Source organism: Squalius cephalus, assembly GCF_949319135.1.
Source record: "Squalius cephalus genome assembly, chromosome: 5".
In the NCBI taxonomy this organism is placed as follows: domain Eukaryota; kingdom Metazoa; phylum Chordata; class Actinopteri; order Cypriniformes; family Leuciscidae; genus Squalius; species Squalius cephalus.
This window is the reverse complement of record NC_137126.1, coordinates 47,905,355-47,924,302: the sequence shown is the minus strand read 5'-3', so window position 1 is coordinate 47,924,302 and position 18,948 is coordinate 47,905,355. Positions and strand designations below refer to the sequence as shown.

The 18,948-nt window shown below is 41.1% G+C and overlaps 1 protein-coding gene across 1 annotated transcript; it reads right to left on the bottom strand.

Moving 5' to 3' along the window:
* Positions 1 to 828: 828 nt before the first annotated feature.
* On the bottom strand, positions 829 to 17,728 carry LOC307159166 (cytosolic phospholipase A2 gamma-like). Its single transcript, XM_079872378.1, has 15 exons — positions 17,640 to 17,728; positions 16,485 to 16,510; positions 16,137 to 16,248; positions 11,117 to 11,259; positions 10,832 to 11,033; positions 9,228 to 9,339; positions 9,007 to 9,147; positions 8,717 to 8,782; positions 8,568 to 8,612; positions 7,711 to 7,947; positions 4,024 to 4,140; positions 1,655 to 1,732; positions 1,429 to 1,583; positions 1,159 to 1,324; positions 829 to 1,073 (listed from the first exon to the last, which is right to left on the bottom strand). Exons 2-15 carry the CDS (start codon positions 16,508 to 16,510, stop codon positions 907 to 909), a joined length of 1,767 nt encoding a protein of 588 aa, XP_079728504.1. The 5' UTR covers positions 17,640 to 17,728; the 3' UTR covers positions 829 to 906.
* Between the last annotated feature and the right edge of the window lie 1,220 nt (positions 17,729 to 18,948).

The following is an 18,948-nucleotide window of genomic DNA, read 5'->3' as shown; positions in this document are numbered from 1 at the left end:
AGATTGATCGATCGTTAATCTAGTAAATGATTTAATCCACTGAACACTGCTGTGTGGTAATATAAAAACACTCTCCCAACAGCATACTGTTTCTTTTGAGCCTAATTCCTAGTCAAATTAAAATGATATAGTTGTATATATCACTTGTGATGGTGTTTTGTATAGATGTGGCCAGACGAGCAGTCTACCAATAACATTAGAGCGACAGCACTACCAACGCCCACAAGCGACTTCACAGTACAGAGACTAGCGACATACAGTGACAAAATCGCTGGTTGTGTGAACAGGGATTATGGGGCCACGTGGGTAACTCAATCAGCAGACATGTAACGTGCGATTAGAGTGATTGACAGAAAACTTGACAAGTTACAAAACAATATGACCTTTTCAGCTCATCATGAACCTGAACACGGGAGGCCCCTGGGCTTCAGCCCAGGTAAGCCCGTGCATTAATGCGGCCTTGGACATGACGTCACTTCCAAAGGACCAATGAACATGTCTGAACAATTTCATGGAATGTGAAAACGAATCTCATTGGCAGAATAAATAACATTTAAATTAAACTGGGCATCAGCGCAATTCAATTGGTTTGGTAATAGCAAGGGAAAATAGAATGAAGTGATCTCCAAAAAAGAAGTACTTTTTGACTATAAATAAAATTGTAAGGAGTAAAAAGCACTTTTTTTTCTTAAAAAATGTAATTAAGTAAAAGTAAAAGTATTGATTTTTAATTGTACTCAAGTAAAGTAAAAATCCCCAAAAATAATACTTAAGTACAGTAATCAAGTAAAATTACTCAAGTATTTTACACCACTGTTTAAATGGCCCCTATGACAGAAAAAGAAATGAAACATTTATTGTAAAATCACTTATCAGATTTTAGTCGTAGTGTTAAATGTGTTCACGTTAGTGCCTGGATCTTTTTTGCCCAATGATCGCACGAATCTCTTTCACCAGTTTCTCTCTGTTGTTCAAGATGTTTTTTCCAGCGACCTCCATTAGATCAGTGATCATCTCAGCGCTGTAAGATCCTTGAAACGTGCCATATTTGTTCCTCCAGGCCTCAATTTTATCTGCTGGAACAATAACACACTTAAATCAGAACACAGTTGATATTATATTACATTTTATTCAGGATATTGTAAGATTTTAACTTGCCTCCACAGTTGACCACATTAAAGAGAGGGATGTGTATCACGGTTGGAGCGTTTTGGCCTTTGAACACATAGAAGTCCTTCGGTTTATCTGAGTGTCCATTGGGAATGTTGACCTCAGGGAAAGGGATGTTTCGTTCCCTGCACGTCTTGGCAGCGTCCTTCACTGTCTGCAGAGGAAAAGCATCACAAGTGCTCTTATTTAATTACTAACATTTTCCAGATTCTGAAACATATGAGTGAAGCTGTAGAGAATTAAATACACGTATAATACCATGAAAGGATCCCCACCACTGAAATCCAGGGAAATGATGAGGTCAATGTTTCTCTCTTTTCTCAGCACTGAGAAATAGGGTGAGTTGAGCAACAGTCCAGCGTCTATTAAGTCTCTCGTCTCACTTTCCAGAAGAGTGGAGTGCACTGCTTCACCTGAGGGATCACAGCATTATTATATTATTCACAGGGAATTTCCAGTCAGCAGGTCTGTTCTTGCTTCTTACCTGTCATGTTATGGAGGAAGTTATAATTCCTGCCCCAGACCCACAGATCCATACATTTAATAATGCTCATCCAAGCATCTGTAAAACAAATACACTCATCAAAATTAATTTTCTTCAGTTCTTCAGTTCTAAGGCTCAGTAAATAGTTCTTAAAGCTAAACTAGATTTAAACTAAACGCCCTCTAGCGGTTGACGCATAAAACTACAAGTTACTTGCGGAGGAACATTGTTTTGATCGTTTTCGTGAGTTGTGCTTCGGCTCCTGCGCGGAAGAATCTTTAGTGCGAAATTCGAGATGGTCCTCACTGCAGAACACGAAATCCGGGGGGAGGAGTCGGATACAGATCATATACCTAAACCTACCAATCTCCACCCCTTCTATAAGATCCAACTCCGCCCCCTGGATCTTGTGTACTGCATTGAGGTGCTACTGGGAAATTCTGCTAAAGTCACTTACGAGTAACGGCATCAAAACTGAACTCCCCCAATAATGAAAGAAACGCGGATATCTGAAAAATATGTAGGCCTATTATGAGTAAGTATTTATGTAGCTGTTGTTTTGACTTGTTGAAATCAATCGTTTTAAAATAACGTTACAAAAGTTTGGCAATGCTGACGTAATTAACGATTGCTATCAGATAACAGTGGAAACTAACTAACTAACTTACTAACAACAACAAAAAATTAGGCCTAAATGTATTTGAATTGCATAGGCTATAAAATATCAATCCATTTGAATTACACAGTTTTAACACTTACTAATAAACTTCATGTGATGCATATTTTTCCATCATACATAATTGAAATGGTTCAGATTTCTATAATACTGTTAACGTGTGTTTTTTAATTCACAATAACCAGGTTTATGTAAGGAATAATTGACGACAGGCCGTTGAATTATTAGAAAAATAATGCACACCCGAGGTGGTAATGCGGTCACGACGCGAAGCGGAGTGGCCGTTCACCTCGGGTGTGCATTATTTTTCTAATAATTCAACGGCCTGAAGTCAATTATTCCGCTTATACTACAGTTACCACACCTCGAAACATTGTTCAGATTATGTATTTCAAGACGTTTGTAAAGTTTTTGTCATTAAAACGCTCTTGTATGTAGGACTAATTTCTTACGCATCTAATCCAATGCCTCCGTTGCTAATTCCAAAACGTCATTTTAGAGTTAGTAACGGAGGTTTGAGCCACTGATAGCAGACTAATGCTGGGGCACACGACTAGCTGACACATTCTCTGACTGTTTTCATCGCAGCAGATTTTAAACACTGACTTTGAACACAGATTGAACGCGCTGAACACGCGTTTGGGCATGATCAGTCATACGTATCAAATTACATTCATAACCGGCCTTAAAGTGTGTCCCCAGTTATTAATGCAGTTATTAGAGAGAGCGATGTTGCAATGAGACCGAAAAGCATGTGCGTCAATATTATTATTTATTTATTAATTCAATTCCTTTTAATTAATTCGAATTCATTTTTTTTTTCTCTATCATTGACAGATGACAAACTAAATAAATGAAACACAAATCCCTTTTAACAAGCAGGCCTATCAATAATTATTTATTTGTTATATTATCTGCAATAATAATCCGTGCTGCAGGACTATCCATTTATTTAGCCTATATTCAGTTTAATTTTCTATTGATTATAGATAGGACTATATACTTTATTTATTCAAATTAAACTGCATGTTTCCATTGATTGTGAAGCTAGACATTGAAAATTGCAGATCGAGCGCATGGGGCTAAATGTTTTTTTCTTGTTATGAATTGTATCCTATTTTCCGTTATTACCGTTAACTACGCGAAGTGATATGGAACTGTAATGCGGTCAAGACCTGCCTGGAACTACTTTAGCCGTGCGTTTCCCTGAAAATAATGCACACCTTAGAACGTTCATCAACCAATCAGATACAAGCATTCAACGGCCCTGTAGTATAAATATTGATAAATCTCATACATTAGAACTAATTGAATATCGCTTTTTCCACAGCTAGCCATGCTTTGACTGTCCATAGAACTTATGCTGATTCTAAAGCTAGTTGAATAAAGGCTTTTTGAAAATATAATTTATATAAATTAAAATATGATTTATATTATGATTTAAATCAAATCAAATCGTTAATAATAAACTAGGCCATGACTTTTTTTGAGTGCAGAAATCTGACCTGTTTTTATTTATGTATGACTGACAAATATGCATCACATTACGTTTATTCGTTTATGTTAAAACAATGGATGGACATTTTATATGAAATTCAAACACATAAATCTTAAAGTGTACATCAGCATCCTCACGACTCTAGAAAAGTGGTGTGGAGAATGAAGGGATGATATTAGAAACAGTTTAACCTACCAAATGGCCAGATATTAATCCGTTCACTCAAATCTTTGCATACATCCATGGTGTGAAGCTTCACATTCAGTTTTTCTGCTTTTTTATCAGCAGCTTTCAGTCTTCCTCCAGAGAGCTCTGTAGAAAGACGGGACACGTATGTTATTGAGTTCTTCTTATTGTAGTTTGTGTATTTACAATAATAATTTACTTATAATTAAATCATTTTTAGCCAAAAGTGTTTTTTTTCTTTCTGTTACATGGTTTGATTTTCATAATTGTTTTTATAAATTTTGCCAAAAAATCAAAAATAGACTGTAATACAAAAATTACATTTTAAAACTACATTTAATCATTAACAGATGCTTTTATCCAAAGCGACTAATAATAACCCATTTTGGTAACACTTTATAATAACAGCACGCTATTAATCATTAGTTAAGCATTACTAAACAGTTAATTCATCATTTATAAAGCATTAATAGACATTAATGAGCCGTTTATAAATACAGTTATAAATGCTTTATTCTTGATTTATAAGCATATCTATAATGTGTTTAATAATTGTATTTTCATACTTTATTAATGATCAATTTATAATTTCTAAATTAAGTATAGCATTATTTACGAAGTAGTGGTCAGTTAACTATATTTGTGAGCTCATCTAAAGTGAAGACTAGTTATGCCTTGCAAAGCATTTATAAAAGAGAATCTCATTTATCTTCTAAATAGAAAAAAGAAACAAACACAACACAGTGATACAGAACATATAAATATTAACAGCCTTTAAATCTCCTTTATAAATGCTTTATACAAGGCATAACTAGTCCTTACTTTAGATGAGCTCACAAAAATAGTTAACTGACCGCTACTAAATGCATTATAACTACCTGAATTAACCCTGAATTACAGTAGAAATACATGTTAATAAAGCATTTATTAACACACTAAGTAACTATTACTATATGTCTGAATAATAATATGTATTTAAACAGTTTATTAATCATTTACTTACACTTTCTAAGTGATCTTATGAACCACTGACAACTCCTAAATAACCGGTTAGTAAATAATGCAATACTTCATTTAGAAATGATAAATTGATCATTAATAAAGTATGAAAATACAATTATTAAACACATTATAGATAGGCTTATAAATCAAGAACAAAGCATTTATAACTGTATTTATAAACTGCTTATTAATGTCTATTAATGCTTTATAAATGACGAATTAACTGTTTACTAATGCTTAACTAATGATTAATAGCGTGCAGTTATTATAAAGTGTTACCCAAATGGGTAAATGCAGATATGTGAAATAGGGCCTTTTGTATTTTATACAGTATTTCATATAAAAAAAAGTTTTCTTCTCAAATCTGTCAATAAAGGCCCATTCACACCAAGGACGATAACTATTTTAGCGTTCACATTGTCCGCACCAACGCACAATATCGTTCTGTTTATTAAAGGGATAGTTCACACAAAAATGTTGTTCCAAACCCGTAAGACTTTTTTTCATCTTCAGAACACAAATGTAGATCTTTTTGATGAAATCTGAGAGATTTCTGTCCCTCCGTTGACGGCTACACAACTTTCACTTTCAAGCCCCAGAAATGCATGCTGTGTTGACCTGACAGCAGACAGTGATGTGTGAACGCACGTTGGAGATTAATATTATGAAAATAAAGTGCTAAATTGTGTTTTTTTTATGTAAACAAGGCACTAGTGCAGGGGTTCTCAAACTTTTTGAGTGTGTGGACCACTATTTGTAATCAAGAATTTTCGCGGACCACCTCATAATACACATAATAAAATAGCCTATGTCGTCTACACACAGTCCTACCTGAATTAATCTGCACCTCTAAATAGGCTTACTAGCTATAAAGCTATCATTGGTCATCACATCAGAACAACAGGCTTGTTAAAGGAAAGTTTACTGCACACAACGGCTGCCACATATTTAATTTATTTATTTAGGCTACTCAAGCGCCCAAGGGCATAATCAGGTTCATTTGAACAACAGGCTTATTTCCATAGCAATTTAGTATGAAATCTATACAGTAATAAGAACACTGGAATATAGTCAACATTTCAAAACCTTTGGCGATTTTAGGGGATTATTAATCTTCAGAGTTTTACAAGTCCTCAAAAAGTTTGTCCACTTAACAGCACATCTGCAAAACATTTCAGAAACGCGAGATCAAGAAACTAACTGGAAATTAAAATAATAACAGGCCTTATTCATTCCATTTATAAACATTTCGTTTCATATAAACTGCCTATGCCTAACTGTGCGTTCACACACCGGACGCGAATAGCGCGTCAAATTCAAAAAGGGATTATGTCAAATTCGCGCCTGCCGCTGTTGTGCCGAATTTTGACTCCTGCCAAATTATTACCCCCCTCGTTGAAGTCAGTACCTGATTGCCTAATCCTAACCCCACCCCTAATTCTAACCCCTCCCCCACAACTAATCCTAAACCTACCAATACTAGGGGGGTAATAATTTGGCAGGAGTCAAAATTCGGCACGACACCGCGTCTAGTGATACGCTTGACCACTTTGTATCAATTCGCGAGTCAAAACAAAAGTTTGAAGCGAAATTTCGTCCGGTGTGAACGCACCATTAAAGGCTATGCGTGTGATGTGATAATGAGATAATATTTGCCTCTGCCCTTTTCTCTTCAGAGTACCTGTTGCTATCCACCGATCCATGTTGTGGTTCTAACGGCACTGGACTTGAATGTCACGGCCGAACACCACTAGGCTATTTTAGTAATCACACAATAACTTGACAATTTAATTAAAATGTTATATCAATATAGGCCTACATATTCTTTTTACTTTTCTTTTTTTTTTTAAATGGGAATTTCCTGGTAAAATGAAGGTAGAAAAAATATTATTTTATATTTTATTTTGCCTTTCCACGGACCACCTGCAGTACCCTCACGGACCACTAGTGGTCCGCGGACCACAGTTTGGGAATGGCTGCACTAGTGTAACTTAATATAGAGGTTAAACCACTGGAGTCACATGGATTACTTTAATGATGTCTTTACTACCTTTCTAGGGCTTGAAAGTGCAGCCTAATGTTGCGTAGCTGTCAATGGAAAGCTCTCGGATTTAATCAAAAATATCTTCATTTGTGTTCTGAAGATGAACGAAAGTATTACAGGTTTGGAACGACATAAGGGTGAGTAATTAATGACAAAAAATATATATAATTTTGGATGAACTATCCTAATTCTTCAAGCGCGTGCTGCAGTTTTGTCGAGCTCTTTAAAGCAGAATGAATTCTGATTGGCTGTCGATGTTTTTATTAATCATCAGTTGAATTCAGAAAGTGATTCTTCTCCTTTACTTATCGTTATAGTTGTGGTGTGGACTCTGCTATTATTTTACATTTAGAACGATATTTAGAACTAGCTTATATCTTTATCGTTATAGTGATCGTCCTTGGTGTGAACGGGCCTTGACAGCAGGTTCTCGCTGTGATGACTTATAGCACATAAAAGCCGACAATATGTTGTCGCGTCACGTGGTGTATTTAATGAAGACGTGAACATATCTATAGCACAAATTTTATTTCTCGTACCATTTGCACGCAAAAACTATTTTTAGCATATAAATGGCACGAGAAATAAAATTCGTTTTTCTTTCATGAGATCGTGTTGGACATACAGACCATTCAATGGTTTCTTGTTACCGTTCAGTGTTGTTCTGATGGGTTCATCTAGAGCAGTCGAAACAGAGAGATTCATGTCCACGGTTTTCATGAGCATCTGGTAACATTCGTCTATAGCTGGAGAGTTTGGATCTGGTTGACTTCGCTCTGATAAATGGTGTAGTAACGCTTCTGGAGGCCCGAGTTTGAATCCCGCCTCTTTTCCCGAACCTGTTTCCTTCTCTCTTCTCAATTCTTCCTGTCTCCTCTTGTCCTGTTCTATATATAATTATACAGACCTAATTACCTTTTCAGCATCATTACTCCAGTCTTCAGTGTCACATGATCCTTCAGAAATCACTCTAATATGATGATTTGATGCTCAAGAAACATTTCTGATTATTATTATCAATGTTGAAAACAGTTGTGCTGCTTAATATTTTTGTGGAAACCATGATGCTCTTCAGAAGTTTGGGGTAAGTAAGATAAAAAAAAAATCTTACATGACATACATATTTCTATGCTGTTCTTTTGAACTTTCTATTCATCAAAGAAAAGATTATATAAAAATATAAACCAGCTCAGCTGTTTTTAACATTGATAATAATCATAAATGTTTCTTGAGCAGCAAATCATCATATTAGAATGATTTCTGAAGGATCATGTGACACTGAAGACTGGAGTAATGATGCTGAAAATTCAGCTTTGATCACAGGTATAAATTACATTTTACAATATATATTCACACAGAAAACAGTTGTTTTTAATTGTAATAATATTTTACAATATTACTGTTTTTGCTGTATTTTTGATCAAATAAAAGCAGCTTTCGTGAGCATAAGAGTCTTTAAAAACTTCAAATCAGGGCTGTTAAACATTCAAGTAAATAAAGCCTTTACCTTTCCTCATTTCCTCAAGTACTTTTTCCTTTTTTTGAAAGAAATCTGAAAAACAAATCAAACAAACAAACAAAAATCAAATGGATGGTAAGGATTTTAACCATTTAAATTTAAGCAGAATTCAGTCCTCAGAATAATTGCAACTGCACCTTTTATCTTTTGCCAGAGGAGTTTCTTAATCTCGTCTTCATCAGCTAAAGCGCTGCCGCATAGAGCTGCAGAAAACACACAATATCAGTAAAGATTTCAAGTTTACAATATAACAATGGACACAGGTACTATAACACCCTAACATATAACATAAATACCACATACTTTAACGCAATACGCTTGTAATGCAGGCCTGATCACACAGATTGAGAATTAGGTCAATGACGTACAGTGTAGAATATAGGCTGATATTACAAATATTAAACTCCCCTTTAACAGAGTTTGTTACCTTGCAGGTACAGCATGTCAAATTCATCCTGCTTATTTTTCTTAGAGCCTTTGTGAAACTGACTGCCAAAGTTGGAGGCGTCCACAAACGCTCCAGTGAGAGAATAACCTGCTTCATGTGGAGTGATCTCGAACCAGGGGTCTGCAGACAGAAACACGTCCATATAACAGCTGACACAAACACATCAACTCTCTGTCTCTTTCTTTCACACAAACACAGACCTGCGTTATTGCGCTGTTTGCTTTGCTTGTCGATCACTGTGTAGATGGGAAACGGGTCTTTACCGTCTTTACCCTGCTGGTCCCACTGCTCTGTGAGAGTTTGTTCGTTGATCTATAGAGAACACATTTCAAGTTCAAGTTATAAAGCTTAATTTTCTCAGCAATAAAGATCTCTTTATAAAGATCTGCAGAACAAATGGAGCCTCAAGTATCTTTACATTTCTGCAGTGAGAGACTTTATAAAGAGAAGTTTACTGAGAAAATGTTGAGTAAATTTCATCACCATTTCATTCATGCTTGAGACAAAGAAATATGACTGTTTGACTTCATGAGAATGAAACGGACTTTGAAGTGCATTTTTGGAGATTTGTTTTCTGACTTTTCAGTTTCAAATCCAGGATAGGGCACAAGCCCCCACTTGTGGATTTCCTCCCTCAACACTGGGGACCTCTCCTCTTCACTGAAGTCGCAATTACTCAATGGAAAGGGCGCGAGAGGAACTGCAGCTGATAGCCCCACTAAGTCGTGCAAATAACCCACAGTATTAGTATGCATGCGTGCCACCGCTCTAGTCAGGCAGCGATGATCCCCGGCATCACCTGTGGAAACCCCGCGTCCTTTTACGAACACTGCTGGATATTTCTATCTCTGCATTTTCCTCCTCTGTCGGCACATGGCCCGAATGTGAGGTTAGTGGTTCTAATGCATTTTACTTGTTTTGACAAATCAACACATGAGGCATTGTATGCTGATCACAAAATTTCTTTATTGACAATAAACTCAAAACTGAACGCGCTATCTTGCAAGGTCTTTTCTGTGCCGAGAGAAGAACACGGCTGCTTCTGGACCGACATTGCACTCCCTTCTGCGGTCTAGGGATCCGACTGCCTATTCTTTCCTGCAGAGAAATATTACCCTGTAGCCAGGGACGGGCCCTTCTATCCTGACCATGCCTGCTGTTTAGGCTGTGTGTGTGTTGGCTAGCTCTCCAAGCACAGGGCCTCAACGCTGTTGCTGGGGTCGGTCTCTTGGCTGACAGCCTAAACCGTTGGTTGTGCAGCCGACTGCTCTGGTCTGCTAAGCTTCCTCGGCACTGAACCCCTCAGAGATTTCGCTTGTTTCTTAGAGTCTTCAAACTGCGCCTGAAATGCATCAAAACCCTCACCAAACAAACTGGCTGGGAAGATCAGCGCACCAAGGAAAGCATTCCGATCCCCCACGGGCAGGTTCGTCAGGGTCAACCAAAGATGACGTTAAGCCATCACCTAACTGGCCATCACATGACCTCATTCAGCTCCCCCTAGCCTGGTACGTTTGCAGCAAGGATATAGTGCTCAATGCTCTAGCAGTGATCACATCTAGAACTGATCACTATTTTCTGTATTCGGGAGAGGGGCAGGGCACTTTACTGGCCTTTCTGGCGTGACTAAAGGTGCCTTCAGCAAATTACGTGAGAGTGGACACAAATTGTCTATGTCAGGCCATAAGTTCACAAGAACTATGCATTATTGCTTGCTTTGGTTTTGTCACTCCTCATAGTCCTCATGCCAAACTATAAAACATTGCTATATCTGTCCCTGGTCATGAATTGGCTATTTACAAACCTCTTTCACATATGCCGGAATGACCATCACTGCCCAGATGTCAGTCATGCTGAAGAAGTCTTTCCTATAGTAATATTTCTTCAGTTTGGCTAATGAATCTCCCCAGCTGACTCCAGGACCGCTGAGTCTCTGGATGATCTTGTCTTTCACAGCCTCTAGTTTGGTGGACCAGTCTGGCTCCTGATATAAGGAGGCCATACACCTTCAGAAGAACAACATACTGCTGTCATTTTTGACATTAAACCCATCTGTGTGTATTTGTTTGTTGTTTCTCAGGATTCATACCAGGTGGATCCAGAGACTCCGCTCAGATAAAGGACACAGTCCAGAAGACTGATTTTCTGGAGCTGAACCAGGGATCCCAGCAAACCCACCATGGCTCTTTCTCCTCCTCCAGAACCCAGTAATGCAATGTTTGGCACTTCATCCTGAAACACACACACAACTCAAAGCATTATATCCACCTTATTTTCAATGTAAAGAACTTTAGGTAACATTCTGGGAAGGTTCTCTTAAAGTTCTGAACAAACATTCTTCAAGTAACTTTAATAGAATGTTCATTCAGTGTTATCTAATCTTTAGTAATGCTCTTAAAACGTTAGCATACAAATATATATTCATACATCATTCGTGGAGTGTTTTTTTTTCTCTAAAATGTTTAAGTGGACGTTCATCTTACATTTTTAAATGTTACCGAGAACTTTCAAAAGTAACGTTTCAATAATGTTTGCAAAATTTGTTTCCTTAACGTTTGCATAACCGATATAAAATGGTTTTGAAACATCTTTTTTTTTTTTTAAATGGACGTTTTAGACAATCAGAGAACATTCAGAAATAATGTTTTCATAACTTAATGGGAACGTTAGCACAACTTTCTTAGAACATATATTTTTTTGCTGAGAGTTGTGAAAAGTGTAGACCAAACATATTTTGGTCCTGAGACTTCCACAGAAGATATATGTACTTTTTAAAATATTTACAACACTTTTATTATTGATTGCTATCAGGATGTGAAGAGCGTTTTAACCAGAATAACAAAAAGTGTTTTGCAATCACATGATATGCACTACTTTTTATTGATTGTGTTGAAAGAAAAGAAGTGATAACTGTTTAAAAAAATGAAGTAAATTGAACATTTTTAAAAAGGGGTTTTCATCATACTTTACAGTGTTTTACTGTAGTAATAGAAAATTTGTAATGGTCAGGAATTTGTTGACGTAGCATTGAAGTGTAGTTTAAAACGTATCGGTTACCTAACGTAACCTCTGTTCTCTCTAGAAGAGGGAACGAGTATTGTGTAAGTAGCTTACGCTGGGGGAAAGTCATCTTTTCTCGAGATATGAAGCCAAAAAATATCCTTTAATTTTTCATAATCTTGTCAACGCAGTGCAGCAGCAAGCAGACCTAGAGCGGGCATTCTAGCGCGCTCATTGGCTGCCCTGCGGCAACTGCAGCAGCCTATAGCTGAGCCCTTGGCGTGACGTCACGTCCATTGAGCACGCTTGCCGCGCTACACACGTCACAGCCCGTCAGAAGGGGTGTGGCTTAGCGTATATAGGCAAAGCTCAGCGGCTGCTTCACTGGTTTCTGTCGCTGAAGCGAGTGAGCTCGTGGCGCGAGCACGGCGGGTTACGCAATACTCGTTCCCTCTTCTAGAGAGAACAGAGGTTACGTTAGGTAACTGATACGTTCTCTTACGAGAGGTTCTCTCGTATTGCGTAAGTAGCTTACGCTGCGGGAACTCCCTTGTCAACGCCGTGCGCGCCCAGCATCCACTGAATGAGTCCCAGGGAAAGCCCGGGGAACACGATGAGTGGGAGCCGGGCGGCCAATAGAATGGCTAGCGCAGTACATAAGCACACATTAGGGCGCTCAGAGCGGCACGGCCGGTCTGAGCTGACAAATCCCTGTATAGTGCAGCTCAACCAGGAGAGCTAAATCAAGCAGCAGTAGCTCGCGCACAGATAGTGGGCCGGTCTACGCGTGACTTAGACTGATAAAACTTTCGCCTGCAAGGCGGGAACTTCCAGGTTGTAAAACCTAACAAATGTAGAGGGGGAGGCCCAGCCCGCCGCACAAATGTCATGAATGGAAATTCCGCTGGACCAAGCCCACGACGAGGCAATGCCTCTAGTGGAGTGAGCTCTGATGCCCAGTGGGCATTGCAGGTTTTTAGACGCATAAGCAGCTGCGAAAGCGTCCACTATCCATCTGGACAGGCTGTGCTTCGAGGCGGCAAGACCTTTGGTGGGCCCACCAAACGAAACGAAAAACTGCTCGGAGCGCCTGACAGCGGCGGAGCGAGTGATGTAAATTCTCAGCGCTCTAACAGGGCAGAGGAGATTACCATCGACCTCGCTGCTGGTTGTCGGCAGGGCTGAGAGAGAAATGACCTGTGCTCTGAAGGGAGTGCCCAATACTTTGGGGACATAACCGTGCCTTGGTTTGAGAATAACTTTCGAGTCATTAGGTCCGAACTCGAGGCACGCGGCGTTAACAGATAACGCGTGAAGATCTCCCACACGTTTGACTGAAGACAGCGCTATCAGATAAACGGTTTAGAGACAGGTATTTCATATCCACAGTTTCCATGGGTTCAAAGGGATGCGCTTTCATGGCCTCTAGGACCAAGGAAGGATCCCAAATAGGAACCGAAGGGGGGTCGCGGGGGGTTCATCCTCCTAGCTCCTCTAAGGAAGCGGATGACGAACTCGTTCCTTCCTAATGCGCGACCCAGCGCCGAATCGGCGAAAGCTGAGATGGCCGCAACATATACTTTGAAAGGGGACCTGCCCGTGTCCAGCAGCTCTTGAAGGAAACAAAACACCTGCGGTACCCCACATGCTTGTGGATCCAGCCCTTTGGCAGTGCACCATTCATTAAACACAGACCATTTAGACGTGTAGAGCCGTCTCGTGGAGGGGGCTCTAGACTGTGTGATCGTGTTCACAACCCCTCTTGGCAGGTCAACGGGTATCCGTTGAGTCTCCATGCATGCAGAGACCAGCGCTCTGGATGAGGATGCCAGATCGAGCCGCGGGCTTGAGAGAGAAGGTCTCTTCTCGCCGGTATCGGCCAGGGGGCTGTGTCTGCCAGCCGTATTAGTTCCGGGAACCACGTCTGGTTCTCCCAGTACGGGGCTATGAGGAGCACTGTGTGGCGCACTTCCCTGATTCTCTCGATGACTTGTGGCAGCAGAGAGACCGGGGGAAAAGCATATAGCGGGCCGCTGGGCCAGGTTTGGGCCAGCGCATCCTCGTTCTTCGAAAAGAACTTTGGGCAGTGAGCGTTGTCTTTTGACGCAAGGAGGTCGACTTTCGCTTTGCCGAAACGGCGCCACAGTAACTGGACTGTTTGGGGATGCAAAGACCACTCCCCAGGGGAAACATTGTCCCTGGACAGTCTGTCCGGGCACTCGTTCAGGTGACCAGGCACATGCGCGGCTCTCAGCGAGCGCAGTGAGTGCTGAGCCCACACGAGGAGGTGTTCTGCCAGGGTGCAGAGCATTTTGGATCTGACACCGCCCTGGCGGTTCACATAGGCCACTACTGATATATTGTCTGTGCGGACTAGAACATGGTGACCTTGTAGGTATGGGAGGAAGTGCTTGAGCGCGTTCTCGACCGCGAGCATCTCTAGACAGTTTATGTGAAGGAGACTCTCCTGGTCTGACCAGAGGCCATAGACCGGTCTGCCTTCGAAGAGCGCTCCCCAACCTCGGTTAGAAGCGTCTGTCGAGACCACTTTCCGGTGCGAGACAACTCCCCTCGTCACTCCCGTGTGATACCATTCGAACAAAGGGAGAGAGAGCGGGAAGATGTCATCATGTGCTGTGACATCGTTTGTTTGCAGGCGTGCGTGCATTAAAACAGGCTTGTTTACTGCAATATTGACATTTCCAGTCGCCTGAGCTTAGGAGGGGACTGAGAAATGTGTGAGAAATGGAGGTGGGTCCGGTCTCGCGGGACTAGACACTCTTTTCTCCTTGAGTGACGCGCGCGAACGAGACGCGGGGTAGCTTTCTTATAACGTAAAGGAAGCTAGCCCGTGACCGTCCACTTCTGACATCCCTTGTGAGCGGCGCCGTTTGCGCGGCTCGAACAGAGGGGGAGAGCGCGGGAAGGGGCGAGCGTCATGTTTTGCGTCAGCGTTTGTTTGCAGGCGTGCGTGTATAAAAACAGACTCGTTTACTGCAATATATGTATTTCCAGTCGCCTGAGCTTAGGAGGGGACTGAGAAATATGTGAGAAATGGAGGTTAGTCCGACCTGGGTGGGGCTAAACACTCTTCTCTCCTTTCGCCAGGGACCGGGGGGGGGGGAGTAGCTGGAGCCGCGGGAGGGGCTCCGGCGAGCGCTTAGCTGCTGCATCCGGCTCCGGTGGCCTCTGGGAGCGGCGTTTCATCTTACGCGGCCCGGTGGAAGCGGACGGAGAGACAGCGGGAGCGTCGAACGTGGTGAGTCGAGCCCGCAGGGCGAGGGCTGCGTGGTCACGACCCAGGCAGAGAGCGCAGATCACATGGCGGTCCCTGTCGCTGAGCGGGGCTCTGGACGAGCCACAGGAATTGCAAGGCATTTTGCAACAAACGCCTCGCGCTCTTTTAGACAAAGTGTGTCGCGGTGCGAGCACACAAACACATAAATACAGAGCAGTAAAAGGATATAATCGCCGGATAGCAAAGCAGGCAGGGATGGCTGAAGGCGGCGAAGACGGCCGGCTTCCTCAGGCTTATCCTCGCCGTGCAAGTCGCTTGATTCGATGGCGGCGGCTTACTCAGAGTCCAGCGATGCGGAGAGCTTCGCTGAAGAGACAGAAATCAGTGAAGCAGCCGCTGAGCTTTGCCTATATACGCTAAGCCACACCCCTTCTGACGGGCTGTGACGCGTGTAGCGCGCCAAGCGTGCTCATTTGACGTGACGTCACGCCAAGGGCTCAGCTATAGGCTGCTGCAGTTGCCGCAGGGCAGCCAATGAGCGCGCTAGAATGCCCGCTCTAGGTCTGCTTGCTGCTGCACTGCGTTGACAAGATTATGAAAAATTAAAGGATAATTTTTTGGCTTCATATCTCGAGAAAAGATTACTTTCCCGCAGCGTAAGCTACTTACGCAATACGAGAGAACCTCTCGTAAGAGAACTTAGTACGTTTCATTGTTATCTGAGTGCGAAAGTGATGATGAACTAACGTCACTTTGTACTTTTAATCAATGCTATTAACATTGACTTGAATGGCATAGTTCAAGAAAGTGAAATTGATGCAGCATTCACAGATCATCTCAGATATATGAAGTATACAATAAGAAGCTTTACCTTACTGCACTTTATCTGAAGCTTCTTCAGGCTTTGTTGAACCGAGTTTCTCCTTCTGGCTACAAACTCCTCCTCGTTCTTATTCAGAGACGGTTCGATTCGCACCTTACCACTGCAGCAACAGACAGACAGAACAGTGCTGAACTTATTTGATATATTTAGATATTGAATATTCTAGATTTCATGCATTTATGAGAGAATGCATTTAAGTCTGTATTTATTTTAAACCGTTATTCTCATAGTTGTCCAGTTTGTTGTAGACTTTGTACAAGTAATTATTTCGTAAGTAATTTGTGTTAGTACAAAACTTATTTGAATGCTTCCATGAATCTGAGCAGGATTACATACCTTTCCAGGGGTTTGGATGCACTCATCTGTAAAACAATAGAGTCCACATGCAAGTCAGTTTCTGTTATTTGATATATATATATATATACACACACACACACACACACACACACACACACACACACACACACACACACACACTGCCCGGCCAAAAAAAAAAAGGTTGCTGTTTGGATTTAAAAAGGCAAATGCTTAAGAGTCTATGATTGGATCATATTTTGCAGTGATTATTATGTTTTTAGCATGTTATATGTTTGGCAACAGCTATTCTAACCCTAACTGATGGAGTGTGTAGCTTTTCATTTCTTAAACAACCATGTAGGAAGAACATCATGGCCTTATTCCAGGGTGACAAAGCCAAGATTAATCCGGCTCAGATTGTGAAAGAATGGTTGGGAGGAGTATGAAGAATCATTCTCACACATGAATTGGCTCCTCTGAGTCCAGACCTTAAATTCATTAAAAGTCTTTGGGATATGCTGGAGTAACATTTATTTCCATCAAGAGGTGCATCAATTTTTGGTCAAGATTTTGTATTGACAATGCATGAGTCAAGCACTTTGTAAAGTCTCCTCCAGCACATCCCATCCTTGCATCTTCTAGTACAGTAAAACACTGTAAAGTATGAAGTCACTTCATTTTTTAAACACAGTTATCGCTTCTTTTCTTTCAACGCAATCAACAAAAAGTAGTAACTTAAATCCTCATAGTTTTTACTCTAATAGAGTCAGATAAATAAATAAATAAATAAATAAAATGTATGGATCAGAATAGCAGAACTGTAAAAAAAAGTCGCTGCCTTAAATTTTTACGTACAGTCAATTTGGCTGTATAAGTCCTCTCAACTTAATATATAATGTATAATATAAAATTATTTATAGTATATTTAACATTATACAAATTGTGATGCATAAAAAATTGAAAACTTTACCACTGAAATAGGAATACCTCAAATCATTTTTAACCATGATTGTATATGCAGTTTTGATAGTGTGCTATTGAGCATGTTTGAAATGGTTTAAGAGCAGATTATAAACGCTGGATTCATTCATACTACAATTATCACATGTAATTTATAATGCCATGAAACCTTTTAATTGCCTTTCTATCGTTGAAAAGGCATTATTTAATTTAAGCTTTAAAATATATACTTACTATTCCTGTAAATCCGAGTCTTCACCAACGATACCGTATCAACACAGCTGCTGTTATCTTGACAAGCGGACAGAAGATGCTCTTTATATGGCTCTGAAAATACACTGCAAGTCCAGACATAATCATAAGGGTGAGGTTATGAATGATAAATTATACAATCATTCACAGGGGCCAGGAAAATGCAACATTTCCTTGCAGTTATGCAGCCTCACCTTTAATTTTTTTTTGGTGGCAGACGACAGGTTGATCTGATTGAACATGTTTATATAAGTGTCACGGTTGAGGAATTCATTGACGCTCCCTTGCGCTGTGTGTGTGTATTTGTGAATGAATGTGTGTGTGTGGGCGTGGTCGCTGATTATCCTCCGGGGTTATCAGCGACAGGTGTTGTGCATTACCACTGCCTATTTATACTCACCTCATGCGTCTTGTGTTTGTCAGATTGTTGTTTTGTGGATGTTGCCTGTTGTGTTCCTGTTTCTTCGGCTCCTTGTGTTTCCTGCCTTGTCTTCGTCTGGAAGTTCGCCGTTGCAGTTTATGTCTTCACTCTTCACCAACACTGGGTTCATCACTTCACGTCTGACCATCGGATCGAGTTGTCCACGCAAGCCTGCACTGCCTTGTCATCATCATCATCATCGGAGATTACCATCGCACTGAGAAGGATCTTGTGATCTACACACCTCTCTTGTGAACTGCATCTGCGATTCTCCAACACTACTGAGAACTTTGTCTGCTTCCCTATTCACTCTGAGACTGGTGCTATACATTCTAATAAAGATCTGTTTTACTTGCTATTGTCCCCTCTATCCATTCGTTACAGAACAATCTGACCATGCAGGGGGCAGAAAGCGGATCTGAAGTCACAGATTACTTTGCACACAACACAGCCCGTATGGAGCGGCAGGAGGAGAATCTCGCCGCAACTGGAAGAGCGGTGCAGGCATTGGTAGCGCAGGTGTCCGGGCTCACACAACAGATTCAACAACTGACACAGCCCATTGCGCCCAACCCACCGCCGATCCCCCCTGCACCGCCCGCACCCGTCCGTCAACATGAGCCGCGTCTGCCGACGCCGGAGAGTTATTCTGGTGAGCCAAGTTATTGGAGAGCTTTCTTGACCAAGTGCTCTATGTTTTTTGCTCTCCAACCCCAGACATTTTGCACTGAAGATTCGAAGGTGGCCTTCGTGCTTACACTGCTGTCCGGGCGTGCGGCGCTATGGGGGACGGCGGTGTGGGAGAACCATCGATCCTGTTGTGACTCGTTCGCGGCACTCTCGGAGGAGATGAAGAGGGTGTTTGACCGG